The following is a 27,676-nucleotide window of genomic DNA, read 5'->3' on the forward strand; positions in this document are numbered from 1 at the left end:
CTAGAGAGCAGAGGTATCTTTGAATTTAAGTGATGCCCAAGCAAGTTACTAGATAAACCCTTCTCGCCTCTTGACCAATTAACTGCCGACGAGATAGTATCCCTTATTGACCTTAGTACTCTATACGACCACCCTTTCTGACATGTTTAGTAAATACGATCTTCCTTGTTCTCACTTATGTGGTCGACTCTGCCTTGAACTTATGGTCTTTTTACCAGCCCAAAGCGTTGTCAAGCATAGCTGCGCTACAAAGCAAAAGCTTTAGTAATGATGTAGGTGCATTATTTTTTGCTCTGCAATATATAATTATGTAGCCGATTGGGTCGTAACACAGCTCCCGTTCAACCAAAGCGAATTTTATTAGCCAGAATCGTAGGTTCACTTGCTTATCTCTATTTTCTACTGTGAAAGATAGTATATCACAAAGCAGGGTCACTAAGTGGGAGATATTGAGGTTGAAAGTGGCTTGATCTAGCTTAATTAGATATCTAACATGAATTTAGTATATGCGGCGACTTTGCGCAGGTAACTAGTCGCAGGGAGTGAGGCCGGTCCGGAAGGCGTCGTGATAGACTAGGTTGGCACAAACCTCGCATTGCTCTGCGACAAAATACTGTCGTCTTAGCGGAGTAGTCTAAATTAAGACACTGGGCCGTTGACGCAGCAAATTCCAAGCGTGCGTGTTTCTGATTTCAACACTCATGCACCGCCGATGGTCTTGGTGGGAAAATGGTTCCGAGAGACTTCTTCCATAGGCATTTTCTCGTCGCCATCCTGTTGCAACGCATCGGAATGACGCTGGCCTTCGTTTGGCAGCATGATGGCACGGTCAAGTGTATACGGCAGTCCGCGGTCACGACCACGAATCATCATGGCGCAAATGACGAGCTTGCCAAATGCCGTGAACTCTCCGCAGAGCGATGTCATAACGGAAGGATGTCCTAAGGACAACCCCACGTTGCCACTACGAGTTAAGTGAGCGATACAGAACGAACAACAATGGAGTGGGTTACTTGCTATGCGCTGACGACCTCGAAGAAGACTGGAAACACTGAGAAGGCCTGGAAAAGTAAGGTTAAGCCGTATAAAAGGCTGCTGAGCGGAGCACTTACTGGTTCGTTCAGGTCCATGATTCTTTTGGATTCTGCAATACAGATGCAGAACGTCCCGAGGAAAATGTACCATAGATCGAAGCTGAGCTGGTTCCGTACGTGGGTCATGACATATGAAGCGCCGTCATTCTCGTCAAGGTGACTGTCGGCACTGTAGACGCCAAGAGCCCTCTCTTCGTATGTATTGGAGGCACGGATGCTTATGGCTATTGGAAAGACAGCGATGTACATCATACACAACAAACTAAACTGCACGGCAGGGTTGACCAGAGCAAGATTCAGAGTCGAGGTGCCGGTGTGCCTGGCTGACGCAGCTTGGAAAAGAGCCGATAGTATACGAGGGCCCGTCGCGAGGTCGTTGACTGCAGGGTTGTCTAGGTCCAAAACAATGATCAATAGGACGTCGACAAAGTTCAGCATGAAGAGTATGCCAAACAAGATCCACGTCGGCCCGCTGGGAAAGAGAAGTGTGTAGCATCTTCGAGGATGGTCAAGAAGAAACTGGAGGTGTTGTTTCATGGGCGACTTCTTGCTTACCACCTTCGACATGGTCCAAATGACCAGTCGGAGAAGGATAGGGTAGCATGTGTTTCCAGCAAAAGCAAGGAATGTCATGACGAGCATCGGCCACGTTGCGTCCCTGAACGTGATCATTGAGTCTGGGGTGAGCGTAAAGCCCAGATTGTTGACCATGGTCTGAGCAGAATAGAAAGCCCACCAAGTCTGGCTTTGACCGTTGTCCGCTAACCATGCTATATACTTGGAAGGAGCGTGCAGAATCCAAGGCAAAAGACAGATAACTCCGAGGAGATGGAGCCCGAAGCAGTAACCTGCCATTAGATCAGCCAAACCTGTGTAGCAGAGAGGTGGTTATGCAGGCGTATACTAAAAATAATCTTGAGGAGAAGCTTCAAACTTCTGTACTCGATACCGCCGAGGAGCTCACGATCACGCTCGGTCAGATGAAAGAACTGGGAGTTGCGTCCAACGGTGACTTGGCGGGATAGGTTGGGAAGGTCTGACGGGCGTGGCTGAGTTGAGAGGTCAGATCGGCGAGACTCGCGTCCCGAAGACTTGGTTTGCCCGAGGACAAGAACGGACGAGGCAACCTTCTCCATCGAACGGGCGGCACGCATGGCAGGACCCTCGGGGAAATGCGACCTTCGGCGAGACAATCCTGTCGCCGACGGTCCAACTGGACGGATAACATCTATCTGGGTTAGAACTTCATGCCGGTTTCCTCAGTCGACATCATTTTTGTAGCATTGGCTCACCGTCATCTTTATCCATATTTTTGCCTATTTCAATCATAGGCTGGCCTATAGACGCCGAAGTTAGCTCGGGCATGACTACAAGATCAGATGTTCTTACCGTCGTCGCGGTCCCTGGGGCCAGGAACGTGCAAAAATGTTTCATCAGCTTGCTTGGATCGTGATTGGGAGAAGCTCTCGTCGAAAGTGATGGTGGTTGGCCGGGCTGGAGGGCTCGGATTCGTGGCTTTGTTTAGCTTCTCTTCCGCATCTGCCTCAGTAGTGCGGATGGGTTCCGTCTGACTCTGGGGGTATTTTTCAGCTTGTGAGGTTCTTTCATCGCCGTTCTCCAATGGAGGATTGGCTTCCAGGTCATCGGAATTTCCTAGTTCGGTGGCGGCTACTAACTGGTGAGTGCGAAAACAAAGCCGAGCTAGGCCAAAAGTGTGACTAACCTATGCTTCTCAGGCGTTGTCGAAACCAGTACAGGCGAGCAACAACGACCATCATGTTGACAAACATGAGATTGGTAATGATCGGGATCACGTAGATGTAAACCTGTTGGTAGGTTTTCAGGTCCTTGACATCCACACTGCATCGCATACCACAACCGATTAGTATCTATTATTGGCTGTAATTTCGTAACGCCGACCACTAATCGTAACGTACGTGTTAAGGCCGGACTCAGTTGAACCGCTACATCCGAAGAAGAAAGCATCGACGGCGGTTAAATTACCGTACGGATACAGGATGACAAAAGAAAGTAAGCTACAAAAAATTATCCATGTGTCTGCGATTCGAAGCATCTATTAACTTTGGCTTCTCGCGCAACTGGCCACTAGTAGGAATACTCACAGTGAAGGGTTATGAAATTTAACTTGGGCTTCCACATGGCTGCGGGTGTGGGCTACAATTGGGGAGCTTGGGACTTCGATTATACCAAGATTGGATGTGAACGGGAATCTCAAATGTAGACGTTCAAGACGGGATACCAATGTACTCTTGCAAGAATGAAGCATGCCTGCCCGCGTTTGTGAGGGAAATGCCCGGTTAAGAGCGCGGCCAGGAGAGGCGCAGTCACGGTGCCTGAGGCCAGAAGGGGCACCGAAAACTTGGCGACTCACCCCCACTGCAGGCCACGCTCTTCTTACACTGTGAGCGAAATAGACCCTAGCCTGCTTGAGGAAAAGCTTGAGGCATTTTCACGACCTGCGGGTGTTAGCCTTCGTGGTTGACTCTAATCCAACAACAGGGCGAAGCAGGGTGTCGCAGTTCGTCGAGGGCGTTTCGGCTGTCAGCCAAACCCTGCTGTCCGGGCATAGCTGCTGGCAAAGCGGACGAAACCAAGTAGGAATCAATCGATCAACAAGGCATGGGCGTCGCGCTTAGCGCTCCACAGTCATAACTACGTATCTCTGGTCAGCCACACTGTCTGCCCCTCAGGCAGCTCCAGCCTAGCCGCCATGCCTTAGAGGATTTTCCCACGTGTTACAAGCCCAGCTCCTCCTCCTGAGCCTATTTTGAGCTTCTTTCTCAATAATCGCGATTTCAACCTGCTGTAATTATTCTATGCTTTCTATTTTTCCCATTAGAGATTGCGCACTGTTCAATGCGTTGCGAGGATCGCAGGTTTCCTGTCTGCCGCGCTGCATGTATTGATGAAAGAAGGATAACCACGATAAGCCGATAAATGTAAAGATGGGTAAGGTTGGAGAGGGTGACGACGAATCAGGGTGTGGTCGGCCGCTGCTCATGAGGAGTGATTAGTGGCCAGGGGGTATTTCCGGCGTGCATAACCCCTTCGGAGGGGGGTACCCAAGCCCAGATGCTTGCTGCGGCTAGAAAGTTAGATTTATGCAGTATATCTTTCTGAATCCATCGCAATACACCACTAAAAGAGGGAAAGCGTTAGTCAAATTAGGCTTTTCTGCTGTTAGTCTTAGCTCTGTGGAATCAGTAGCTAGTGAGTATAATCAGTGGCCAGCCTGCCTAGATGCTTAAAGTGATGCTGAGTGAGATCAGGGTTAGGGTTCACTATACTATTTGAGTAAGCGGTGAGCAGGTTATATACTATACCCACTTTGGTGGTACAACGAGCAGCTGCCGACCACACCCTTAAGAAGGGAGGCGTTACTCCTTCTGACCTCCTATTAGGTCTGAGAATTCCCCTTTTTAACAGCCTCCATATTGCCTGTGAGACCAAGCCACCTAACCCTGTCACATTATCTAATCTAAAAGGAGATATTTATGCATTTTCAGCCTATTTGTGTAATTGGCCTATTGTTCTATGAATTTGTAGCTGAAAACTGCTGTCGCTATTTGTGAGGGGAAATTCCTTCGTGGATTGGGAACGAGAGCGGATTACACCATTGTACTTTTTCGGCTTTCGGTATTCAATGTGCAATGAGCACATCTAACACAGGAGTCGTGACATTGTTTTGCCACCCCTATTGCCTGATGGCAGTCTCGAATTCTCATTCGGCTTACGGAGTATCGTATCAACTTTTGGCAACATCTGGTTAGTTTATCTTATCATTCAAGGCCCATGTCATGACGCTATGACGATCCTATCACGCCCACTGTCACCTGCCGCTTTGGGTGCTCTGGCCCCACCGGAACTTCACCACGCCCCGGGATGTCGCAGAGCGGCTGTTCCTCTTCGCCACCTTGTTCTCCGTGTGACACAGCCTGGCATCGTGGACATCGCCTTCTTATAATTTGCACTGAGCAGCGATGGCGTCCGCGAGTATCTGGCAGTCAGGGGGGTGGGGTTGGATGGCTGCCTTTGCGGTCGGAACCCTAGTGACCTCCGTCTGTGCCGGGCAGCTCCAAGTCCAGCACGCCGCGCAATACCGGAATCTCGACATGCGAAACCCAGGAAAGGAGCATCTCTTGGCGCATATGGGGCGGCTCGCATATGAGGTCGAGATGGCGGCGAGCACTTCCTCGCCACGGGCGCCGCTGCTGGACACGTTCCAGGTGGCCGAGCCTGTGCTCCTCCCGTCCGGTGCCGCCGGTGAGGAGGCCATCACTGTGACCTTGATGGACCACCAGTTCGCCAACAGCTATGGGACCCCGTTTGTCGGGAGCTATGCGCCGCCGGACTTCGAATTCGACCACGTCGTGATCAACTTCACCGTGGAGGTCAAGGGCAGGCAGTTTGACCGCTGGGGCAGCGTGTACCTGGGCGACGTCAACATCTTCTCCACCTCCACCGCCGAGCCCACGGCCAACGGTATCACCTGGACCTGGCTGAAGGACTCGACGGCTTACCTCTCGCTCTGGAAACAGCCGCAGACCCTCATCTTCCAGCTCGACAACGTCATCACGGACGTCTACACGGGGCTCCTGAACTCAACGCTCACGGCGACCTTCTTCAATAGTCCTGTCCAGAGCGGGGGCCAGGCGCCCGCGGACCTCATCCTCCCCGTCTCCGCGCAGAAGAGCCCCGTGACCGGCAGCTTCTGGACGTACCCCGAGGAAGACGCCACCGCCTCCCTCCGGTTCCCCCGCAACGTAAACCGGGCCGTCTTCTCCTCGTCCGTCAAGGGCCAGGGCAACGAAGAGTTCTGGTGGAGCAACGTGCCGCAGTCCGCCGTCGACGCCTTCAAGCCGGACGTCGGGACCTACCCGGGATACTCCCCGTTCCGAGAGGTCCAGATCCTGATCGACGGGCAGCTGGCCGGCGTGCACTGGCCTTTCCCGGTCATCTTCACCGGCGGCGTGGTTCCGCAGCTGCACCGGCCGATCGTGGGCATCGACGCGTTCGACCTGCGCGACCACGAGATCGACATTAGCCCGTGGCTGCCGCTCCTGTGTGATGGCAACAACCACACCATCGGCATCCGGGTGGTCGGGCTTGTCGACGATGGAGCCGCTAGCGCGAGCCTGTCGGACACGACGGAAAGCAGCTGGTATCTTGTCGGCAAGGTGTTTCTATGGCTCGACGACGAAGACAGCGTGACGACAGGTGTCATCGGGTCCACCGCAAACCAGGATCCGGTCATCGAGTTCTCCCAGACCATCAAGCAGAACGCAACGGGGTTCAACTCGACGCTGGAGTACGCCATCGCAGCGAAGAGGAACCTTTCCATCACCTCGCAAGTCAGCACTCAAAAGGGCAACGGCACGGCGACGTGGAGCCAGAACCTGTCGTACTCAAACGTGGGCGGTCTGTACGCAAATGGCTACGGCGGCATCAACACGTTCTCGACGACCGGCAAGGAATCATCCAACAGCCCCGGGTGGGATTACGAGACGACCTTCTCGTACCCCTTGTACTGTAATACCACGACCTTGTACCTGCCCGAGGGCAACCTGACGCTCTGGGCGCAGCTCGACCAAGGCCTGAAGCTCCACGTCCAGGGAAACACCGTCTATCCGACGGGCCTCGAGGCTTTTCAGAAGGAGGGGGCGGAGTGGGCCACCAGCGTGATCGACACGGATAGGAACGGCACGGCGAACTACTCCCGGTATGCAGACAACACGGTCACGTCGGGGGTCGGGCGGACGCATCAGGTGTTCCGTCTCAGCGGGCTGGATGGCGATGGCACGTACGAGACGCCGGGAGAGGAGCTTTATTTCCGGGACGTGACCGCTTACAACAACAGCGTCGTGGCACAGAATGAGGTTGTTACGGGGAAGGTGATGTGAGAAGTCCCCCGGAGACACCGCTTTTTTAGTCTTCCAGTAGAAGAGAGGGTAGGCAGGATTTGGTTTGAAGAGCATGATTTTGATAATTTATTTAAATGTAATTAACCTCAGTTTAGACAATATTATAGGAAATTGAACTAATGAGAATTGTGTGCGAATATTGAGGTTTCGGGTCTCCCCGTTGATTTCCGAGACATATCCACGTTGTTTTACAGCATCTGCTTTCGGCAATATCAGGTTCTTATTACCACTGGGCTTCTGACAAAGAGCCCTTCAACCGCGGCCTTGATCAGCAATCTCGCCGCACGGCTTTTTTCGGACGGAAGAATGGCCCAGCTATGCTCTTCTACGACTCTTCTTAGATAGTGGCATAGGTGACGTCCCTACCTCGCTCGGCGTGCCTGAATGAATTGGGTCGAGGTCACAGATTTGAGTTGAACCAATAGTTATGTATGATTGACTACGCCTTTACTCAAGCTAATGGACAAGAATACCGCATGAAAGTAGCAGTTCGCTCGCCAAAGAGGTCCCTAGAAGTATTCATGGGCTTTGTTTACGGGACGAATCGTACGTAGCATACCCCTATGGGGGGAACTAGCATGTCACAATACCTTTGACAATGCTATCCGCCCTCTACACCTAGATCACGCTGTGCGGCTCACCCATGGATCAGAGCGACGAGACGAAATAACTCCACATTGGTCTACCGCACGGAAGGGAGCTCGGCCAGGGTTGGAGCCCGCAATCGAAGTCAGTTTGAGTAGGGAGGCAGATAAACCCATCTCCCTGAATACTTACCTAACTAGATCGGTATAAAGTAAGCACAAATAGGTATTTCAGCCTGGCGGCTAAGCAGGGAAGGCTGCATGTAAGATAATCCCGTCAGCACTAGCTCAATCGAGTACAGGGAGCGAACCCGCCAACCAGATGCACTGGCGAGAACGCTGACGGTTTCATCTATGATCTACACTATCCAATGTACGGATACACAGCACCGATTCTCGTTCGGCTCTCAGTTCTAGCCTGGCAGGGTCGGCCTGGATGAATATATAATGCCGACGGATGTCTCTCAATTCATCCCCCAAGACTCTGAAGCTCCCGAAGTCTCATGTCGAACCTCATTTTCAACAGTCCCAAGGTCGTGTCGAAACTACTGCACCGCTCCAATATGTCTCCTGCTTTCACTCTTTACGGCGCCCGCAGCTCGACAAACACGGACCGTGTCCGCCTGACTCTCGCCGAGGCTGGCTTCACCGACTACGAACTCGTGCTCGTCAACTTGCAACAGGGGGAACAAAAGGTGGGTGAAGATGTCCTATCATTGACAAGACGGACTGCCGCTGATGGTAATCCCTGCCGCACTACCCAGTCTGCAGAGAATATGAAGCGTCACCCGTGGGGCAAGGTTCCCGTCGTCACATTCCCCGACGGCTTCAGCCTCTACGAGAGCCGTGCAATCTGCAAGTACCTCGCCACCAAGTACTCTTTCCCGCTTCTGCCCCGGGGCTCGGACGCCGAGGCCGCGGCGCTGTTTGATCAGGCCCAGTCAGAGGAGATGCTCTACTTCGCAGACCCCGCGGGCAAGATTGCCTTTGAGAAGTTTGCTAAGAGGTTTATGGGGCTACCCGCCGACGAGGCCGTTGTGTCGGGCGCGCTGCGGTCCCTCGAGGCCTTCTTCGACGTTGCCGAGCGAACCCTGGAGCAGAGGGACTACATGGCTGGGAATGACTTCACGCTTGTCGATATCCACTACATCCCGCTGATACAAAGGTTATTTGCCTGCGGATATGGGGAAATTGTCCTCGGCCGCAAAGCTGTGGCTTCCTGGTGGGATCGCATCGTTAGTAGGCCCGCCATTGAGAAGCTGTTGGCTGCTGACCAGGAGGCTGCCGCTGCCGCTAAAAGATAGACAATTTTGCACAAACAATAGAAATAGACCAATCCGAGACTAGCAATCCCTGAACCACGCGTGTCAAGTACGAAAGGATCTGGTGAGATTACGCACTAGACTATCACAGAGTGTGCTAACTCTTGTAGAGTTCTCATGCCCTTCTAATAGATATATGCTCTGCGTTATCGAATATGGACTGGGGGGTATCCTCTACCTCTTTTCTCAGGCTTTTTCTTTCTTTCTTTTTATTAACATAGTTCCCTATACTTAGAAGGTTATTAGCTAACAACTTAAGTTAAATTTAAATCCAACTCTAGATAGTTCTTAATGTAAATAAAAACGATAAAGTATGTTAAGAAACATATTCTACAAAAGATTTTTGACCTTATAGCATAAGACAGTGTTGAAAAAGCGAAAAGCTCAAAAAGTCTCCTCGACGGGGAATTGAACCCCGGTCCCCTGCGAATCGTTTGACTGACAAGCAGATATCCTCACCACTAGACTATCGGGGAATTGCGGATGTTTTCATCCAATGATAGCTGGTTGAGTGGGCCTCCTAGCACACCATTTATCAAGGCTGTACTGCTATTCACACCAGCGAACGTATCTTTGCGCAAGGTGCAAAGAAACACACTTTCCAGCGCCTACAAATCAAGGTATTATAGATGTCCGTAAGAGATTATATATTAGATAAACTGCACATCTATTGAAATGCGTGAGGTAACTAACGATTTTCACATGTCTAGCTGTTACAAGTAATTAAGCATCTATCATACAAGATATCATGTTTTCCAGTGGGGCACAAAGCAAAACAGCATAATCCGTGTCAGGTTACTGGTACCTGATAGCTAGTAAATGAGTATAGAGAAAGTGGTATACCCTATACCGCAATCCTACTCACTGGCTGTACACTCATGGAAAAATAATCAGAATGCGCGAAGCACCGCAGCATAGTTCTTGACCACCACGTTACCCAACACATTGATGCCAACCTCACTACAGCTTGGTCTCTAGTTGCCGACTCTTAGCGCGCTCCTCCTTCGTCTCTAAAAACTTCTTTGTCTCGGCATAGATACGTCTCACCCGCTTCTCTGTGAAGGCCTGGAGATCGTGTTCACCGATATCTAGGCCGATCGGGCCGCTCATGTCAAGGTCCCGTGACCGGTCCGCCTTGACAAGCCAGTTCCGCGACTTGATGACGTAGAACTCGGCCACAGAGCACTGCCGGGCGGTGCGGTCGGTGGTGAAGACGGGCCGGGCCATCTTGATCCTCCAGTCGTCGGGGACATAGCGTGCCAAGTCTTGCAGGTAATCATCGAACTTCCTGGGGATGTACGACTGCGACGATGCGTGTACAACACCACAGGTTCCGCGCCGTACGTGCTGAAGTATGATGTTGGAAGCCAGGTCGACGGGTATCTCATCGACGATGTTCTTGCCTGACGAGAAACCCACGGGGGCGTGGAAGACCGCGGAGCCGCCCGTGGGATACATCATTCGGGCGTAGAAAGTGTTCAGAGGGCAAGACGCGTTTGGTAGGTACAGCTCAAAGGGCTCGTGGATTGCAGGGGCAATACCAGTAGGACGCACTATGAGCAGCGGCACCTTCTGCCCTATCCTCCGGTCCAGTAGACACTCCATGAGCCTCTTAGATCTGGCATACGGCCAAGCGAATTCACCCGAGCCGTCCGTCTTGTCTGAAAGGATGTCATTCAGGAGCTGGTCCGCATCGCCGATAGGGTATATCCTTTCCTCCATTGGACCGTCCGGGAGATCGCTCAAGGCGTATGCACTCGAGACCTGAACAAAACAGACGAGCTCGGCAAATCTCGTTGCCATTTCACCCAGATCAAGGGCTGAAAGACAATTATCTTGGACAGCTTGGCGTAATGGCAGCCGCAAGCTTATGTTGGCAGCGGCATTGATGACGATGGTAACATCCTTCTCTAGAGCCCGAATATTGTGTTCCGCTATTCCGTACTGAGGGGCTGTTAGGTCACCAAATACAAACTTGATGCTGCCTGTCCGAAGGACCTCATCGACGTGATTCGGCATGATTGTGGACCATGTTTGGATGGCCTTTTCGGGTGTTTTTCGTATTACCACGTAGATCTTGGGTACGCGAAGAACAACGGCGAGCTTGTACAGGAGGCAGCCCCCAAGACCCCCCGTTGCTCCCGTAAGGAGCACGACCTGGTTTTGGAAGAAATCCATAGTATTGAACAAAAATTGTGGCTGAAAAATGCAAGATCTAAAAGTGGTAGTATTCCAAAGCGGAAGCGGACCATCGCAGAATGCAAGGTTGGGAAGCGGCCCAGCTAAGTACCCGGGGGTCAACAAGCAGTGCCACATCTCTTTACACATAGAGATTGACCGGCTTGATAATTGTAGTCCTAAGGCTTGCCAAGAATAAATCTATCAGCCACAATGATAGCGTTCTGTGGTTTCATGTATTCTATCGGCGTCTATTGGCCGAAGTTCGCGTTGTGCCGAAGTAACGAATGTCTTACCACCTCCTCTCTGCAGCCGAGACGCAAGTCCACAGACGCCTTTGCAGGCCAGTGAACGCGGTATGCGTCCTATCTGACTCAGTACAGGAGACCTTGGGATATCCAACGGCTGTATTGCCTCGTTTCGTTCTCGACTTGGCTCGTCAGCCACCCAGTAGATGAATTGAGACAAATGAAATCGTCCGGACTAAGACAGAGTGAGACTCTTAGCGGTTGTCTAGAAACAAAGTGCTACTGAGTTGTTATTAACCATGCAGCAGCCCTGCGACGTTCTCAATCTGGTTTGGTCGAGCCGTTCCGCTGCAGACGAATGAGTCATCACACTCTGCTGAAGGGCTGCCATTGGCGGCATATGTTTCCATCGCATGAGTGGGAGCTCGCTACTGAAAATCACGGGGGACACTGCACCGGGACGGCCCTTAGTATTAAAGCCAACTACTCTGCAGATGGGTACGGTCGATCTCAGGGTGGGGGTGTCGCGTGGGGATCTCATGGATAGCGATGAAGTGACGTTTCGGTATGCAACATGAATTCCAGATTTATTCTCGAGGGCCGTGTTTTTCAAGGGCATCGATATATAGTTATACTGATGTTATGTCTATCATGTCAATCGCTTCGGCAATCGTTGAAGTCATCAATGTGGGAAATAGAATGTTTTCATGAGTTAAGTTCCGATGAGAATGAACCCGATAATACTGTAGGAGTAACAGTGATTCTTGACCTGGCTCAATACCCTATACAGATATAATGAGTAACAAAAGCCATTTATCGCAGGGCTGAATAACTTATCCCGAAATTTTCTTGGAATACTGTGACTCTCAGCGGACATCGCCGCTTCCCCCCTGCAAAAATTGACCACTCAATCCCCAGTGGACAATGGCACTTCGCCGCATCGTTTTGAAAGCACTCCGCTAACAGGGGTTCAGGTGCCTGCCGCGATAGTTTGTCGACAGCGGCTCTTCGGGTGAACCATTGATTGCTTGACTCGACCTTCACTGCAAGATTCGGAATTTTGCGTACTAAGAGCCAGCCCACGTTCTTCTCTTATTATTTTTTCCTCTCCAGCAGTGGACTGGTTTGCCTCAATAATACGACCGCTACCCAAGCTTATCTGTTGGTACCACAGTAGCATCCGGCGGCTCCGTTACTAGCAGAATCCGGGGCTGGCTCCTGATTGAACAACACCGGCAAGATCGGCAAATATCGAAAAGGTGGTGCGGGTCCTTTGCTTAAAAGAACGCAGATATCGGCAGCACTAGGCGATAAATGGAGCTTCTCTTAGTCTATCTTATTATTTGGACCATAGCAAAGTAGCGGTGCGACTCTCCGAGATAAGAGTGATCACTAATTTGCCGCGCCCCCCCAATTGTAGCGTCAGCGTGGAGAAAAGCTTGTTTATGGCGGGTAATGCATCTTCTTAAAAGCTTGGCGGTGTTCTCGCGGCGACTGGAACGGTAGAGGCACAGCTGTCCGATCACTGCAACAGTCAATTTCCCGGCTTCAACGGTCTCAATATGCGTCTCGGAAACGGCCCGTTGGCTTTGCTGGTCCTTACAGCTGGCACCCCGGCCGTCCTGGCTTGTGGAAGCTGCGAACACCCCGAGCAAGACGTCGTATTAACCCGAAACGTCCGCCGTGCGCAACCCGATTCGCAAGCAGCCGTGGATGCGCCCCGCGGGCCTCTATCGTGGGGTCAACTGAACTTCCTCCACACTACTGGTATGAAAGCTCCATGTAACATTCAAATGATGCCGCAACTTCACGTATGCTGATTAAATTGCTTCAGACACTCACGGATGGTAAGACTCCGCTCCATTTTTCATGGTTTTTAAATTGACTTGGGTGGACTGGGCAGGCTTGAAGGTCACATCCGGGAGCAGAACTACGGCGCGGATTGGGGTGACTTTGTCAGCTTCGTCAAGCATATGCGTCAGAAGGCCGATGACCTTGACGTCGATTTGTTGGTCGTTGACACTGGAGTATGACCGCCCCGACTTCATTTTCAGTTCAATTATGCTGATCATTCCAGGACCTCCACGATGGCGCTGGGCTCAGCGATGCCACGGGTGTCTCGTCTTATGCAAATGGTACTGGTGTTAATGGCAAGTTGTCGAACCCGATTTTCGAGAACCTCAATTATGACGTGCTGGCTATCGGAAATCACGAGCTATATGTGTCCGCTATTGCATACGAGACCTTTAACCAGTTCGCCAAGGTCTATGGTGACAGATATCTCACCAGCAATGTCCAGATCCGCAATCCCCAAACTGGAATGCTTGAATACATTGGCAAGCAGTACAGGTACTTCACCACTCCAAAAGGTATGCTTCGCCATCATATGTACGCTTGACGTGAACCTCTTACTCACCTAACCGCCCCCATAGGCCTCCGTATCATGGCTTTCGGTGTTCTTTTTGACTTCACCGGCAACTCCGATGCTTCAGTCATCACCACCGCAGCCACAATGGTTACCCAGCCCTGGTTCCTCAACGCCGTCAACTACACTGAGCCGATCGACCTCTTTTTGGTTGTCGGCCACAACCCCGTCCGGCCGACGCAAAGCAGCAGTACACTGAAGACTGTTTTCAACGCGATTAGGGCAGTCAGACCCGACACGCCGATACAGTTTTTCGGGGGCCACACTCACATCCGCGACTTCGCCGTGTACGATGACAAGTCCACTGCTCTCGAGTCTGGCAGGTATTGCGAGACCGTAGGCTGGCTGTCTATGACTGGTATCAAGTCCAGTAATTACAAGGGCTCCCTCTACCCCGAGGGCGTACCTCACCCTGCCCAAAAAGCGATCAATGTGGCTTCGAAGACTGCTTCTTCTAGCCTCTCGTCCTCCACTGGCGATTCCGGTATCACCTATTTTCGGCGATACTTGGACTGGTAAGACCAACCGGGCACTGATGTTGCAGATGACTAACTGCCTTCCAGGAACACTTTGACATTCGAGTACCATGCGGTTGGTAGTCAGGCCAAGGCTTTCAACACAACCAAGGGAACCAGCGTGTCCCAGAACATTACGGCCACTCGCAAGCAGCTCAATCTGACCACGCTCTACGGATGTGCACCTCAGACTTGGTGCATTGATTGCGCGCCTTTCAGGTCAAATGCATCTATCTTCTCGTTGGTTAGCACCGCTCTCGCGGCCACGGTTGTCACCGAGGAAAGAGCAACAACACCGAGAATTATCATCGCCAACACGGGCCACCTTCGTTTCGACCTTGCCGAAGGGCCGTTTGATTACGACTCTTCGTTCATCGTTTCCCCGTTCACCGACGGCTTTCAGTACATACCTGACGTCCCGTGGTCTCTTGCCAGCCAGGTGACTCAGGGTTTAGAGTCGGGCAACTACCCATCCAAGAGGAAGCGCTCTCTGTCGGCCGACTCGTTCGGCTTTAGCCAAGCGAACCCAGCCTTGTCCGCGGTAGACGGTTGTATCGACCCACCCGTGACGAACGACCACTTCGCGAAGCGTTCGTACGCTGGAGGTCGCATCGTTCGCCGTCAGACTGTCACGCCGGGGTATACCACGAGCGATGACTTTGGCACTGACGGAGACGACACTGCCCACAGCAAGATTACGAGATACGATCTGCCCGACTTTATCCAGGTCAATGCCAGCGTCCCCGATGATGGTTCGATTTCGGACGACACCAAGGTAGACCTGATTTTCCTCGACTTTGTTGCTAACTCGGTCATCTCGGTATTGAGATCTCTGGGTGCGAATTATACGTCAAAGGACACCTCGTACTATTTGCCTAGTGTAAGTGATCCGACTATATTAGACATTTTCTTTCAAACGTTTGCTACTGTCTACCTGAGTATGGAGCTGGCACCCGAAGGATGACCTACAAATGATCCTAGAACCACGGATGTTGAAGCTGCCACTACTCTCGTTAGCTACTGCGACATGTCCCCCCATTGAAACATGTTTTGGAAGATGACAGAAAGCTGACTATGTCCTAGACGTTCACCACAAATTCGTACTTGCCTGCGTTCGCAAAGATGGACGCGGCGTGGCAAGCCAACATGCCAAACTGTCCTGTTGGACAGGGAATCGGGTATAGCACAACGGCCGCTTGAGACCTCTTGTCGATGCTGTTTCTAATGAAGGGTTCCAAGATTGTGACGTATTGATTCGAATAATGTTGTCATGATGTTATCCCTGGTTTCAAACCAGTACATATCGTCTATACTCAATTGGAAGTCTAGACTCATACGCGCTTCTAGTTTCTCCTGATACAGAACTTACCTAAGTGAACAAAGTAAACTATCCGGCTTGGATGGCCCCTGCATATGTCTACAGCCGCTCAAAAACAACGTGCGCCGGAAAATGTCTTGTTTGGCGACAAACAGAAATCCAAGATTTGCTAACAACAGGCATGCATGGTAACATGATTGCTTTGTGTAGTTTTGGTAACAACAACGGGATGAAAACTTCCTGTTGGTTTACTATCGTGTTGGCCCTCTTTTACCCAAAGATGGGGTGTTTGTACCGCAAGCAACGGCCTGTGGCATTTTTTCCTGGCAATTTTGAGGTAAGGCTGCCTATATGGTGGTCGGCCTCCCGCATGTGGATGGCATTTACTATCATTTGCTACAAACGAATGTCCTATCAGCGTCGTCATGCGATAGTAATCGTATGGCGGCGAAGCAACCTATATTCTCGGCAACCTATATCTTCGGCACTCTCTCCAATGCCATTTCCAGGTCTGTCTGCATCTCACAACTCACTTTGCATGCATCTTCCCCGTCTACAGACGCCATTTCCACTTGCTCTCTTTTCCGGACGAGTTTCCCAAAGCTCCCATGGCTACTTCCGACAAAACCAGACCAATTGTGATCGGCCTCTACGGCGTCCCAGGCTGCGGCAAATCTTTTCTCCTGAGCAAGCTGAAGAGCAGGCTCAATCATGAGCACTTTCAATTCTTCGAGGGCTCTGATGTCATTGATAGAGTCGTTCCAGGAGGGTTAGAAGTCTTCAAGAGGTCTGATGATCAAAAGAAGCTTCATTGGCGCCAGATGGCCATCGACGCCATCGCCAACGAGTGCACCCGAGCAGGGCGTGTTGGGGTCGTTACCGGCCACTTTCTGTTCTGGTCTCAAGTAAGCAGTACCATCTACGAGGCTGTGTGTACGGACCGCGACCTCCGCGTATACACGCATATCATCTACCTTGATGTCCCTGCCGACGTGGTGGTTGAACGCTCTCGAGTGGACACCGTTCGGTGTCGCCAACCTCTGCCCATCGACCACATACGCAAGTGGCAGGACACCGAGAAGAAGCAGCTCCGCCGTCTCTGCCTTGAAAATGGTATTCTTTTCGGAATCACATCGCCGAACCAATCCCTCCTGGACAGCGTCCTGCCTCTTCTCCACGACATCCGTCTTCATTCCGAGAAAGAGAACCTGTCTCGTGTCAACAGCCGACTTGATGAAGTCGTTCTCACTATGCAAAGAGAGAACAAGCTTGGAACGATGGTGGTCCTCGACGCGGACCGAACTATCTGCGCTATGGACACGGGCACGATGTTTTGGGAGAAACTAAGAGAGAGGCAATCCTCGAAGGAAAAGTGTCCCCTCAGGGCTCTGTTCAGCAGCCATCTGGGATACTCGTATTCGGCATTCAGACAAGCTACCTTTCTCTACGAGGAAAGTCGATCCGACTTTGAAAGCCTGTGCAGTGAGGTTGCATCTGCCGTCACCATGCATCCCGAGTTCTTGGCCTTGATCCACGCTTTGGAGAGAGAGCCGTCCACAGGCGCAATCGTTGTCACCTGCGGCATACGCCGAGTCTGGGAAAAGGTCTTGGACAGAGAGGGCCTTTCTCAGAGCGTGAAGGTCATTGGTGGGGGACGCGTCGCGGACGGCTACGTTGTCGACCCTTTGGCCAAAGGCGGCGTTGTCTCCCGACTGCGGGACCATCACGGCCTCTATGTCTGCGCATTTGGAGATAGCCCGGTGGACCTGCCCATGCTGAAGCTGGCTGATCAGGCCATTGTCGTGGTCGGCGAACATCAGACCAGAAGTCGAAGCATGGACGCGGTCTTGTCGAAGGCGATCGATGAGGGCAACTTTCGTCCACGACAAGCCCTAATTCCGGATTCCTCAACGCCGCGTCTCGACCTCGACAAACTGCCACTTGTCAACATTGCCAGTCAAGCCTTCGTCAAGTCCGTCACTAGCCGTCGACGCCTCCAAGTTGTTCATGCAACGGCGAAAAACGCGGCTAAGCTGCTCATGACACCGACTCGCGATGCGGCTATCGCAGGCCACAGCCTCAGAGTAGCTCATCATCAAGTGGGTTGGTACCTTGCAACGGAATTTCTGACCGGTGTACTTGGTGTGGAGAAGTATCCCATCGCGCACGTTCAAGGCCGCATAACCGATGGCTATCGACTTCTCAACGAGGACAGCACCGCTGTCGTGGCCTTGATGCGCGGCGGGGAGCCAATGGCTCTCGGAGTCAGCGAGGCGTTCCCGAAAGCCATGTTCCTTCACGCCGGCGGCCCCGAGGACCTCAACTCGGAGAATCTTGCGGGGAAGCAGACGGTGCTGCTGGTGGACTCGGTGGTCAATAGTGGCAAGACAATCGTTGAATTTGTTGAGAAGATACGCAAGCTAGATGCAATCAAGCGAATCGTGGTGGTGGCTGGGGTCGTCCAGGAGAAAGCAATATCTAATGTCCTGGAGCCGCTTGCGAACGCTGCGGATCTGGGCCTCGTTGCACTACGTCTGTCGGAGAACAAGTTCACGGGAAAGGGAGGCACAGATACTGGAAACAGGCTCTTCAACACAACCCAACTTCCCTGAGTTGGCTGTTTCAGGTTGATTGAGACCGGATCATGCGCTTGAGTAGTTTTACAGACCGCATTCGTCTGGTGTTTCCGGTCGTGAAAGTGGTGCCGATCAGGGACTCAACACATTCATTTCTTGACATTGTGCTCGTTATCAATAGAGAAAAAATCAGATAGATTACGGCTTTTTGCTTTCTTCCTCGATGTGTTCAATCTTGTTGTCAAAGGCCGGTGGTTCTTGTGGCAAGATACGTAACACAGCCAGCTAATAGTGGACTTGTTGTGAAGCTATGCAACGACGTGATATATTATGCCACAATTGCAGCATGGCAATTGTGGATCCACTTTTGTGCCTACAGCGCCTCATTCTATTCGTTACAAGCTGGGAATAGCGTCGTGTGGCTTGTGCAGTCAACCTGCGCTACAGACGTGGCTCACCACCATCCATAGTAGCATTTCAACCCGATTAGCAGGTCATAGTCGGTTTTTCCTCAGTGAAAACAACTACCGCACTTTGCGTTACACTCCGTTCTAGACGCTGTAGTCCTTACATTAACTTTACGTTCTAGCAGTATCATGGTTTGCCTTCACAATCCAGGTTGTCTGGGCCTGGGCGTATCGATATGCATCTCACGTGGTCGACCCTCTCCTTAGACCCGGAATAGCAATTGTTCCGGGGCAAGCAAATTTACACCAGGTGGCGCGTTGAACTCGACGACGCGACAGATCGCTATCTCGGTCAGCGGTCATCCGGCGTCGAAAACGAACACAGCAACCTGGGAGTGAATATACTGCGAGAGGCTCAAGGTACTTATCCCCACTCAATGACCTCCCACTGCACTGTCTGCTGCTATGATCACCTGATTAATGTTCTATCATGCTCCCTTAGTCTTATGAGCTCCGCATTCTTGATTGCATTTTGGTGAAGCCCTGCGGCGCCAGTGTCCGCAAGGGCGTCAACATGGCTACTAAGTTGGCCGCCAGACTCGCGGTTCTCATCGACGCGAACAACGCGCAGCCTGCGCTGACCGGCGCTATTCTTACTGAAGTCGCCAAATATGGTACTGCCCACGTGAAACGGGCGTACGGCGACTGGTCCGCCATCAGCATGAGAAGCTGGAAGTACGAACTTCTCGGCCAGTCGATTCGACCAATGCAGCAGATCGCCTACACTTCCCACAAAAACGCGACCGACTCGGCTATGATCATTGACGCCATGGACTTGCTCCACGCCAAGCAATTTGACGGCTTTTGCCTCGTTTCCAGCGACAACGACTTCACCCCCCTAGCCCTGCGCATTCGCGAGTCGGGCCTGAGCGTGTACGGCTTCGGTCACTGTCACACGCCCAAGGCCTTCATGGCGGCATGCAACAAGTTCATCTACGTCGATGACATCGTCGACGCCAAGCAGCTGGCGGCACCTCAGGCCAGCCGTGCCGTCACCGCACCGCCACAGGAGCATACCTCGTCTCGTAAGGCCTTCATGGCGGCATGCAGCAGTTTCATCTACGTCGAGGACATCGTCGACGCCAAGCAGCCGGCGGCACCTCAGGCCAGCCATGCCGTCACCGCACCGCCACAGGAGCATACCTCGTCTATTACTCCGGATAGCCACGCTCAGCTGGGCAAAATCCTGCTGGACACGGTCGAACACCTATCAGTTGAGACGGGGTGGGCCTCATTGTATCAAGTCGAACTTCGCTTTACCATGTTGTATCCAAACTTTGACCCTGGCAGGTTGGGGTACCCCAAAGAATTCTCAAGAATGGTTGAGGCTACTGGCCTCTTTGATTTTGACCGTCGTCAAGATCAAGAAGTTTTACATGCATGGGTTCGTGCTAAGTGTCTTGACCATTCAGTGGATGCTGCCGTTGTCAACGGCGAGCAGCTGGCGGCACCTCAGGCCAGCCCTACCGACACCACGCCGTTACAGGAGCATACATCGACCATAACTCTGGAGAGTGATGCTCAGCTGGACAGCATTGGCCAGGAGGAGAAACCCCTGTAGGACTTGGTTGAAGCCTTATCGGATCAAGAGGGATGGGCCTATTACTTGGGTCGAGTCAATGACCTCCTCATCCAGACGTATCCGGATTTCAATTCTGGCAAGTTTTGGCGTTCTAATTTCGCCGAAATGGTTACTGCTACTGTTCTTTCTGATATTGCCGATCAGGATTGGCTCCATGGAAATGGGTAATCACCATATACGCGCATCAAGCCTCTCGAGCATTCGACGTACGCCTATTTGTCTGAAAACCCTTTGTAGATAATTTTTCTCTATTGGAAGTCACCATCAGTATCTACCCATTTCAAGAGGTGTTTTCATAGAAACATCGCCTTTCCCCCATTCCTTATCCGCATGACAGCAGGATCTACCCATGCTCTCCATCTCTTGAGCTAATACTGACATTTCCTGCCGAGAAGAATATTGACTATGTCATTGTGCCCGCTTTCCGCCGCCCGTGACAATGGTGATCGTCCGCTGTTGTCTCTCAAATTGGCATCCATCCCATCGGTGTCAAGGAGTAGTTTCACTAGATCCATACGCCCATTTGCGGCTGCTGACAATAGCGGTGTTCTGCCTTCATCATCTTGAGAGCTAACGCAGGTTTTGTCTCTGTCAAGAAGCATCATGACTATGTGCCAGTCTCCGAAATCAGTCGCCAGCAACAGTGGAGTCCGGTCGCGGTTATCTCTCAAGCTGACGTCGGCACTGCCCACGTCCAAGAGCATCCGAACGACGTCGGCATGACCATTTCCCACCGCCCACCAAAGTGGCGTCTGGTTGCTTTTATCTCTTGAATTGACGTCAACCTTGCCGGTGTCGAGGAGCACTTCGACAACGCCCAAGTGTCCGTTTCGTGACGCACAAGACAAGGCTGTCCAACCATTGCGGTCTTTGTAATCGATTGGGAAATTTCCCGTGTCGAGAAGGCTCTTGACAACAGCTTCATGTCCGCATTCAGCTGCCCACAAGAGTGGAATCCGGTCATTTCTCGTGTTGCTTGGGTCAATATCGACCTCGCCCGTAGCGAGAAGGTCCTCGACTATCTCCTTGTGTCCTTCGCGGGCAGCACAAGACAAAGCCGTCCATCCGCCGTTATCTTTCGTATTAATTGAGGCGGTGTTCAGTCTTAGGATCATCTTCACCATGTCCCTGCGTCCATTCTCGACTGCCCATATCAAAGGCGTCTGGCCCTTGTTGTCTCTAATATGAACGTCCGCCTTGCCTCTGAAAACAAGTGCAGCTACCGTCTGATCATATGCGTTCCATGCCGGCCACCATAGCGGTGTCCGACCATCGTTGTCTTGCGAGTTGACGTTGACTCTGCCTGTGTCGAGGAGCATTTCAACTACAGCGGTGTGTCCGTTCGTGGCTGCTAGCCATAAAGGTGACCGGCCGTCGTTGTCTTTGGAATCAAGGTCCAAATTTCCAGTGTCGAGGAGTATCTTGACAACCTGTATGTGTCCGTTCATAGCCGCCCATGACAGCGGTGTTCGACCTTTGGGCGTATCGCTCCGATCAAAATTGAGCTTTCCAGTTTCAAGGAGTCTCTTGAAGTCAACATCGTATTTTCTTTGAACTTCCTGGGGCAGTGGCGTCTCCGGATTTCGGAAGTAGATTGGGGCGGCAGTATCACCGCCCGTACCGTGAAGCAGCTTCATTATGCCCTGGTGTTCTTTCGCGGCTACTAACCACAGTGGCGTCTGCCCACTGTCATCTCTTGAGTCAACGTTGACGTTGTCTACGTTCACCAGTAGCTTGACCACCTCTTCGTGTCCATTGGCAGCCGCCCATGACAGTGGCGATCGTCCATTGACGTCTTGCGAGTTAACCTCAGCTTCACCTTCCTCGAGAAGCGTCTTTGCCACAGCTGTGTAGCCATTCCCGGCTGCCCATGATAATGATGTTCGCCCAGTTCGTCTGTCGCTCGAGTCGGTCTCAACCACGCCTGTGCCCAGGAGTATCGCGACGACAACCTCATGGCCATTCATAGCTGCCCATAATAATGGCGTTCGGTTATTGACATCCTTGGAGTTGACATTAACTCCTCTTGTGTTGAGAATTGCCTTGACCGCAGCTTCGTGTCCGTTTCCGGCTGCTAATGATAATGCTGTTCGCCCACTGTGTTTTTCGCTCGTGTTGACTTCAACTTTGCCTGTGCTGAGGAGTATCGCAATGACGGCCTCGTGGCCATTAGCAGCTGCCCACGAGAATGGGGTTCGGTCGTTGACGTCCTTTGAGTTGATGTCAACTTTGTCAGCATAGAGGAGCAACTTGACGATGACGTCGTTGCCAGTACCGGCAGCCCACGAGAGAGGCGAGCGGCCACTTGAGTCCTTTTCGTTGATAGCAATGTTGCCGGCGCCATGGATAATCTCGAAAGTGTCCCCATTTCCACTGCTGGCTGCCCACGACAACGGTGATCGGCCGGCATCATCTCTTAAAGTGGCATCAGCTTGGCCAGTATTAAGCAGGAATCTAACGACGGACTCGTTTCCAGTGCCAACTGCCCATGAGAGAGGTGTTCGACCGAAAGAGCTCCTTTGGTTGACGTCGACCTTGCCCGTTTCAAAGAGATACTTGACTATACAAAGGTTCTCGACTTCGGCTGCCAGTGACAGCGGTGACCAATTATCTTCATCTCTCAAGTTGACATCAACGTTGCCGGTGTCTAGCAGCATTTTGACGATGCTCTCATTTCCACTTCTAACCGCCCAATGCAACGCGGAGCGGTTTGTTTTGTCTGTAGAGTTGACATTGACTTTTCCCGTTGCGAGGAGCAGCTCAACCACTGCCTCGTGTTCGTGTCTAGCCGCGTTTGTAAGCGGCGTCATGCCAGTCTTTGCATCTCTCCAATTAAAGTGAGAATCATCCGCATCAAGAACCAGACATGAGAGTAATTTTACCAAACCGTATCTCGCTAGGATATACAAAATGGTACTTTCGGGCGACACATACTCAGAAGTGAGATCACCATAGAGTGTTGCCCATGAGCGTATGAGAGAGCCTCCAGGCCATTCGAGCAGGCCCAGAAACTTCTTTGGAGATTGTTCAACTGATTCTCCGAGTTTCATATGATCAATCCACGAGATCGCGGCATAGTTCAAAAACCCGAGAAGGCCCCTCTCCCGCTGGACCTTCCAATAATCTTGTTTTGAAGAAGAGAAGACAAGCTTCAGGTAGCAGGTACAAGACCATGCTAGCAAAAGATTGGCAGTAGGTGCCACCAAACTGGCTGTTTCCAACTTGACATGTAGGAAAGACAATCCACGCTTGATGAAGTAGTCCTTGACAGACTGATGAATGAATTGAACAGTTCTTTGATGCCATGGTCCCACGGTCTCGGCGAGGCCGCAGCTGAGGAATTTGAGTCTTGTGTCCATATCGTTTGCTGTGATGAAATTCTCGGAGTTCCGCCATTCCTCGATCGAACGAAACGTGCAGTCGGATTGATAGGCCATGGCCCATGATAGCTCGTGCGTCGTCAGGGGTCTTGTTGAGAAACAGATCCACTGTGCAAGCCTTAATGTGCCTGTGTGATGCTGCGCCTTTTCGATAAGTCGGTGATAAAAATCCTCCAAATCCTCTGGCGTCTTCATGACATCGGCCATTATCTTACCCCTGGGTTCCCCCCGGCGTTTCAGTTTCAAGACACGCTCCACAACGAATTGTGCCCATATGAAAACACCATGTGCATTTCTAGCTATGATATCTTCGATTTGTACGTCTGGATCGTCACTGAACTTGGTTTGTACGTATGTAGTGACGTCCGCCTGGTTTTCTGTGTCGAGCAGTATATTCAATCCATCTTTTGAATTAAGGTTAGGGTAGTAACGACAAGCGAAGCAGAATCTAAGTCGATAGTCTGTTGGCGCGAAGGTGGCTAGTAGGGTTTTGAGGTACTGTATAAGTTGCACAGCAGACTCCTCTCCGCATTCGTCGAGTGCGTCAATGAAGATGATGACTGGAAACTGTTTCAGAACCCTTGGCAGTGCTGACTCGAGAAATCCCCTTAGCGGTAGTAGATCCCAGTCCCATTCTTGTCCATGTTTTCCCTCTGTGTTTGTTTTGCGTCGATACTCATCGACTAGGTCAGAGAGCGCGCCAGGGATCTGCCGAAGCATCTGGTGTAGGAGAGATCTGAAGAGGCCCAGCTGAGTCCTCTGCAGTTCATTGCCGCGGCCGTGGAAGAAGAAAGAAAGGACGATGGTGTCCGATCCATACAAATATGGCACTTTCTGAAGGGTATGCTTCAGTATTGTTGATTTGCCAGATCCAGGTTTCCCCATGATCCAGAGTAACCCTTGCTTTTGCTCGGTCCACTGTAGGAAGGATTGGTGCGAGAAGATCCAATCACATGTGCCTGCAACGCTTGTTTCGATGTTATTCTGCCGGCTGTTCATGTCCCGAAAGGCCAGCGACTTCATACAAGCTTCTGAATCGGCAGAATGTGGCCGGTGGAGGTCTATGCTATGAAGTCAGCAAGAATAACATTCACAGCGTGCTTTATGAACAACCTACCATGCTTAGAAAATCGCCTAGCTACTTCAATCTTTGCTTCCTTACAAAGCTTTTTGATTCTTTCCCTCACGATAGGATAATCGCCTTGAATCTTGTTATCAAACTTGACGAGTCCTGAGTGATCCGTGTTAAGGGGGATGTTATCCTCATCAGCTGCAGCAACTAGGCCTGTACTGGTAGCAGAGTCACCTGTAACTAGTAAAGAAGAGCGGCCTGTCTTGCACTATTTTCCGTCTTTACCCAGCTATAGAGAAACAGTTAGTCCTATATCTTTGAGTCGCTTTAAGGTCTTAGACCGCTTCTTACTTCTATAGTTGGGCTGAGTGAGCGCTCAAAAAATGACACCACCTGGTAGTAGTCCCGGCATGTCTCAGAAAACTGGTCCGAAAGAGTCTTGAGACAGTTCGGGGGCTCCGAGTCGTTATCGACTAGTAGGTCGTTGATCAAACTTTCGTTCGGCTGGCCTCGTACGAGCGTTCTCAACTGCTCGTTCCGCAAGCCAAGATTCGGAACTCCAAAGAAAAGAAGTCCAAAAGTGGCCTTGGAAAAATCAGATTTTGTTTCACTATGGCGTCTACGAGCTTGTAAAAGGGCCTGCGACTGTTAGCTACCTATCAGCCTAGTTATGCAGCGTCTTACTTCTTTGATCAGTAAGCCACCGAGACTATGGCCAACGAAGATGATCGGACGACGGCTTGTCTAAATAGATGAGCCCAAGCCCGGATAATGATTGCATGATTTTCTTACACATACGTCATCTCCTGCTCGGAAAGCGGTTATACGTTCAAGGAGTATACTCCCTAAATCCTTGATAGACTGCTTTGAAAGACTGCCGGGAAGGACAGTGTCATAACCGTAAAGGAATACTCGGATGGCGGGGATTTCCCTGGGCAGGAAATCTCGTAACCAGACTTGATCACCGTTGGGAGACTTCCAAGAGCCGAGAGCATGGCTTCTGAGGCCCGGCACTGCGATGATACTGCGAGTGTAAGTGGCGCCCCGAGCATGACGATGGACAATTGTGAGTACTGACTCGATATCCGCGCCACCCTCTGCCACATAGAGCGGCGTTATGCCCTCAAAATTGCAGCTGTAGGTATAAGGGTGACCTCTTCCAGCGTGATGGAGTCGCACACATAAACTATCTCCAGATAGATGCGTCACGACAGAGACGGTAGCGCAGCTGGTGACCTTGTCCCTTGGTGCTAAAGATCGAAGAACAATAGCAGAGGCAACGCCGCGCAGGACCGGGTCTTGCTCCGCGATAGATTGCAGTCTACGACCGAAGTCATGGACATGATCAATTGGGACGTCGTCGACACGAAAAGTGAGGCTCCTGGGCTTGGGTGGCGGCGACGAAAGCAAAAAACGGAGAGTTTGCCAGCTGAGAGCCACAGCCACCAGGCAGACGATGATCGCAACCAGTAGCCCCTGCGAGTCTGCCAGCGAATCTTCCAAGGTGGCCATCTCGTTCCAGGCAAACGGTTCTACCCGAGGCACGTAGCAAGGCAAGAAAGGGACGCATCACGAAGATGTGGCCGCTGAAATGAGGGGCAGCCTGATCAGCTGCATGACATAGGCAGAAACCTGCATCTGGGCACCACGTGATTCGACGTGCATATTGTTCACACCTCTTGTAGAAATACATTGAAACCATTTGGCCGTTGAAATTGAGATAGCTGCCTATATGGCATGTGTGACGAATAGAATAAGGCGTCTGCCGCATAAAAGTGGACTCACAAGTACTGTGCTGTAATTGTGGCTTATATCGCCGCGCGACAGCATGATAATAAGTTGCCTTCCCGAAATCCGGTCACATAGCCATATCATTCGTAAAGTTGCTGTCTCAACCTTTCCTAATGGCGTTGGGCCTTTCGCTGGTGAGCCTGTATATAGTAAAGCAACGTTGATACCGGTTTGCGTTCTATAACAACGTGGAACCTCACAATCAAGTAGGCAACATTCGTCACAAACGTCTCGTCGTAGCTCTTTCTCATAGCCCGGATCCAAGTACCTGACCTCGCTGCCCCACAGTGACGGCGGCCCGGCGTTCGGGATGCTGTAGACGTCGCGGGCGACCACATAGATGACCGTGCCGGCCAGCAGCTCGGCCATGCGTCCCTCGACCCTTATGTCCAGCCCGATGTCCGTCGTGTCCTCAATCTAGGTGCGGAACCACTCCCACCGGTCCCCGAGCTCCGTCCCGTGCGCCGCGCCCGAGCACCTCCCGTCCCCGGCGCGCGGCATCGAGTCGTACTCCTGCACCTCCATAAACCCCCCGAGGGCGAGCAGCGGCGCCACCATATCCCGCAGGTAGGCACCCGATCCTACGATCCCCAGGATGGTCAGCCTCTGGAAGACGTACTTGAACGACCCGGCCGCGGGCACTCCCCGCCCCAGCAGGTCCGCCGCGCTGCCGAGGAGGAACCGAGCACTGGGGTAGAGGCCATCCTTGCCGGCAAAGGTCCGTCTATAGGTCGCAGGACTACCAACTCCTGGTGAAGGACTTGTCAATCCAGCGCTGCAACCAAGGACGCAGGCGTCCTTGTAATACAGGTGCTTATGGCACAGCTTCCTAGGAATATAGGCCAGCAGAGATCGCAATCGGGCTTGGGGTCCGGGAGCCCAACTTCTGATAACCCCACTTACACTAATATTCCAATATGTCGAAAAGCGATCAGGTAGTCGAACCTTGGATTTTCCTCAGACCCATGTCGCTTTTCCTACACTTAAAGGGAGGTGCAAATTGACTAGTAGATTAAGGTTATACTATTGCGTATTGAAGACGACTGATGGGAGATCCAGCTTGTCAAGGAACTGTTTCTGTGATGTTGGGTCTAGGGAAAAGTTGCAAATGAGTAGGTTAAGTTGTGCTTACACGTTTGATACACATTTCCTTTCGTCTCCTGTGCTCCTAGCTGCCAAGCT

At 51.7% G+C, this 27,676-nt stretch overlaps 10 protein-coding genes and 1 non-coding gene across 11 annotated transcripts; 6 read left to right on the forward strand and 5 right to left on the reverse strand.

Moving 5' to 3' along the window:
- Positions 1 to 333: 333 nt before the first annotated feature.
- LY79DRAFT_556169 (cation transporter) lies at positions 334 to 3,433 on the reverse strand. Its single transcript, XM_060557992.1, has 9 exons — positions 3,218 to 3,433; positions 3,032 to 3,152; positions 2,818 to 2,954; positions 2,484 to 2,762; positions 2,387 to 2,431; positions 1,999 to 2,322; positions 1,113 to 1,942; positions 1,018 to 1,061; positions 334 to 964 (listed from the first exon to the last, which is right to left on the reverse strand). The coding sequence occupies exons 1-9, from the start codon at positions 3,252 to 3,254 to the stop codon at positions 700 to 702; spliced, it is 2,082 nt and encodes a 693-aa protein (XP_060413487.1). The 5' UTR covers positions 3,255 to 3,433; the 3' UTR covers positions 334 to 699.
- Positions 3,434 to 5,095: 1,662 nt separating this feature from the next.
- Positions 5,096 to 7,015, forward strand: LY79DRAFT_516925 (peptide N-acetyl-beta-D-glucosaminyl asparaginase amidase A-domain-containing protein; the record flags this gene model as incomplete). Its single annotated transcript, XM_060554872.1, has 1 exon — positions 5,096 to 7,015. One exon carries the CDS (start codon positions 5,096 to 5,098, stop codon positions 7,013 to 7,015), a length of 1,920 nt encoding a protein of 639 aa, XP_060413488.1.
- A 1,168-nt stretch (positions 7,016 to 8,183) lies between these two features.
- Positions 8,184 to 8,924, forward strand: LY79DRAFT_590823 (glutathione S-transferase; the record flags this gene model as incomplete). The annotated part of the gene is made up of 2 exons (XM_060561202.1): positions 8,184 to 8,315; positions 8,385 to 8,924. The coding sequence occupies 2 exons, from the start codon at positions 8,184 to 8,186 to the stop codon at positions 8,922 to 8,924; spliced, it is 672 nt and encodes a 223-aa protein (XP_060413489.1).
- Positions 8,925 to 9,335: 411 nt separating this feature from the next.
- On the reverse strand, positions 9,336 to 9,418 carry LY79DRAFT_t144. The gene has a single exon. It is a non-coding gene; the product is annotated as a tRNA-Asp (tRNA).
- Positions 9,419 to 9,551: 133 nt separating this feature from the next.
- On the reverse strand, positions 9,552 to 11,645 carry LY79DRAFT_556180 (male sterility protein). Its single transcript, XM_060557993.1, has one exon. The coding sequence runs from the start codon at positions 11,268 to 11,270 to the stop codon at positions 9,903 to 9,905; it is 1,368 nt and encodes a 455-aa protein (XP_060413490.1). The 5' UTR covers positions 11,271 to 11,645; the 3' UTR covers positions 9,552 to 9,902.
- A 173-nt stretch (positions 11,646 to 11,818) lies between these two features.
- LY79DRAFT_556181 (uncharacterized protein) lies at positions 11,819 to 12,605 on the forward strand. Its single transcript, XM_060557994.1, has one exon. It carries the CDS (start codon positions 11,943 to 11,945, stop codon positions 12,162 to 12,164), a length of 222 nt encoding a protein of 73 aa, XP_060413491.1. The 5' UTR covers positions 11,819 to 11,942; the 3' UTR covers positions 12,165 to 12,605.
- A 325-nt stretch (positions 12,606 to 12,930) lies between these two features.
- On the forward strand, positions 12,931 to 15,508 carry LY79DRAFT_516995 (calcineurin-like phosphoesterase; the record flags this gene model as incomplete). The annotated part of the gene is made up of 7 exons (XM_060554878.1): positions 12,931 to 13,135; positions 13,203 to 13,215; positions 13,272 to 13,395; positions 13,446 to 13,737; positions 13,801 to 14,308; positions 14,357 to 15,188; positions 15,392 to 15,508. The coding sequence occupies 7 exons, from the start codon at positions 12,931 to 12,933 to the stop codon at positions 15,506 to 15,508; spliced, it is 2,091 nt and encodes a 696-aa protein (XP_060413492.1).
- A 1,056-nt stretch (positions 15,509 to 16,564) lies between these two features.
- On the forward strand, positions 16,565 to 18,452 carry LY79DRAFT_556184 (uracil phosphoribosyltransferase-domain-containing protein). Its single transcript, XM_060557995.1, has one exon. The coding sequence runs from the start codon at positions 16,877 to 16,879 to the stop codon at positions 18,236 to 18,238; it is 1,362 nt and encodes a 453-aa protein (XP_060413493.1). The 5' UTR covers positions 16,565 to 16,876; the 3' UTR covers positions 18,239 to 18,452.
- Positions 18,453 to 19,183: 731 nt separating this feature from the next.
- On the forward strand, positions 19,184 to 21,127 carry LY79DRAFT_590827 (NYN domain-containing protein; the record flags this gene model as incomplete). The annotated part of the gene is made up of 3 exons (XM_060561203.1): positions 19,184 to 19,636; positions 19,775 to 20,053; positions 21,074 to 21,127. The coding sequence occupies 3 exons, from the start codon at positions 19,184 to 19,186 to the stop codon at positions 21,125 to 21,127; spliced, it is 786 nt and encodes a 261-aa protein (XP_060413494.1).
- Positions 21,128 to 22,368: 1,241 nt separating this feature from the next.
- LY79DRAFT_516851 (ankyrin repeat-containing protein) lies at positions 22,369 to 26,215 on the reverse strand (the record flags this gene model as incomplete). Its single annotated transcript, XM_060554864.1, has 7 exons — positions 22,369 to 22,500; positions 23,113 to 24,692; positions 24,749 to 24,961; positions 25,045 to 25,342; positions 25,388 to 25,447; positions 25,502 to 25,727; positions 25,782 to 26,215. Coding segments are annotated over 7 exons (2,943 nt in total), but the record flags the coding sequence as incomplete, so codon positions are not given.
- Positions 26,216 to 26,911: 696 nt separating this feature from the next.
- LY79DRAFT_670347 (uncharacterized protein) lies at positions 26,912 to 27,461 on the reverse strand (the record flags this gene model as incomplete). Its single annotated transcript, XM_060563767.1, has 2 exons — positions 26,912 to 27,243; positions 27,440 to 27,461. 2 exons carry the CDS (start codon positions 27,459 to 27,461, stop codon positions 26,912 to 26,914), a joined length of 354 nt encoding a protein of 117 aa, XP_060413496.1.
- Between the last annotated feature and the right edge of the window lie 215 nt (positions 27,462 to 27,676).

This window comes from Colletotrichum navitas, assembly GCF_030913465.1.
Source record: "Colletotrichum navitas strain CBS 125086 chromosome Unknown LY79scaffold_35, whole genome shotgun sequence".
In the NCBI taxonomy this organism is placed as follows: domain Eukaryota; kingdom Fungi; phylum Ascomycota; class Sordariomycetes; order Glomerellales; family Glomerellaceae; genus Colletotrichum; species Colletotrichum navitas.

Excerpts from the sequence above, each read along its gene's own strand:
- LY79DRAFT_556169 (XM_060557992.1), bottom strand. The coding sequence starts at position 3,254 with ATGTGGAAGCCCAAGTTAAATTTCATAACCCTTCACT. Across the intron at positions 2,323-2,386 it reads AAATATGGATAAAGATGACG|ATGTTATCCGTCCAGTTGGA; the intron begins GTGAGCCAATGC and ends TAACCCAGATAG. Across the intron at positions 1,943-1,998 it reads TCTCCTCAAGATTATTTTTA|GTTACTGCTTCGGGCTCCAT; the intron begins GTATACGCCTGC and ends ATCTAATGGCAG.
- LY79DRAFT_556180 (XM_060557993.1), bottom strand. The coding sequence starts at position 11,270 with ATGTGTAAAGAGATGTGGCACTGCTTGTTGACCCCCGGGTACTTAGCT.
- LY79DRAFT_556181 (XM_060557994.1), top strand. The coding sequence starts at position 11,943 with ATGAATTCCAGATTTATTCTCGAGGGCCGTGTTTTTCAAGGGCATCGA.
- LY79DRAFT_556184 (XM_060557995.1), top strand. The coding sequence starts at position 16,877 with ATGCAAAGAGAGAACAAGCTTGGAACGATGGTGGTCCTCGACGCGGAC.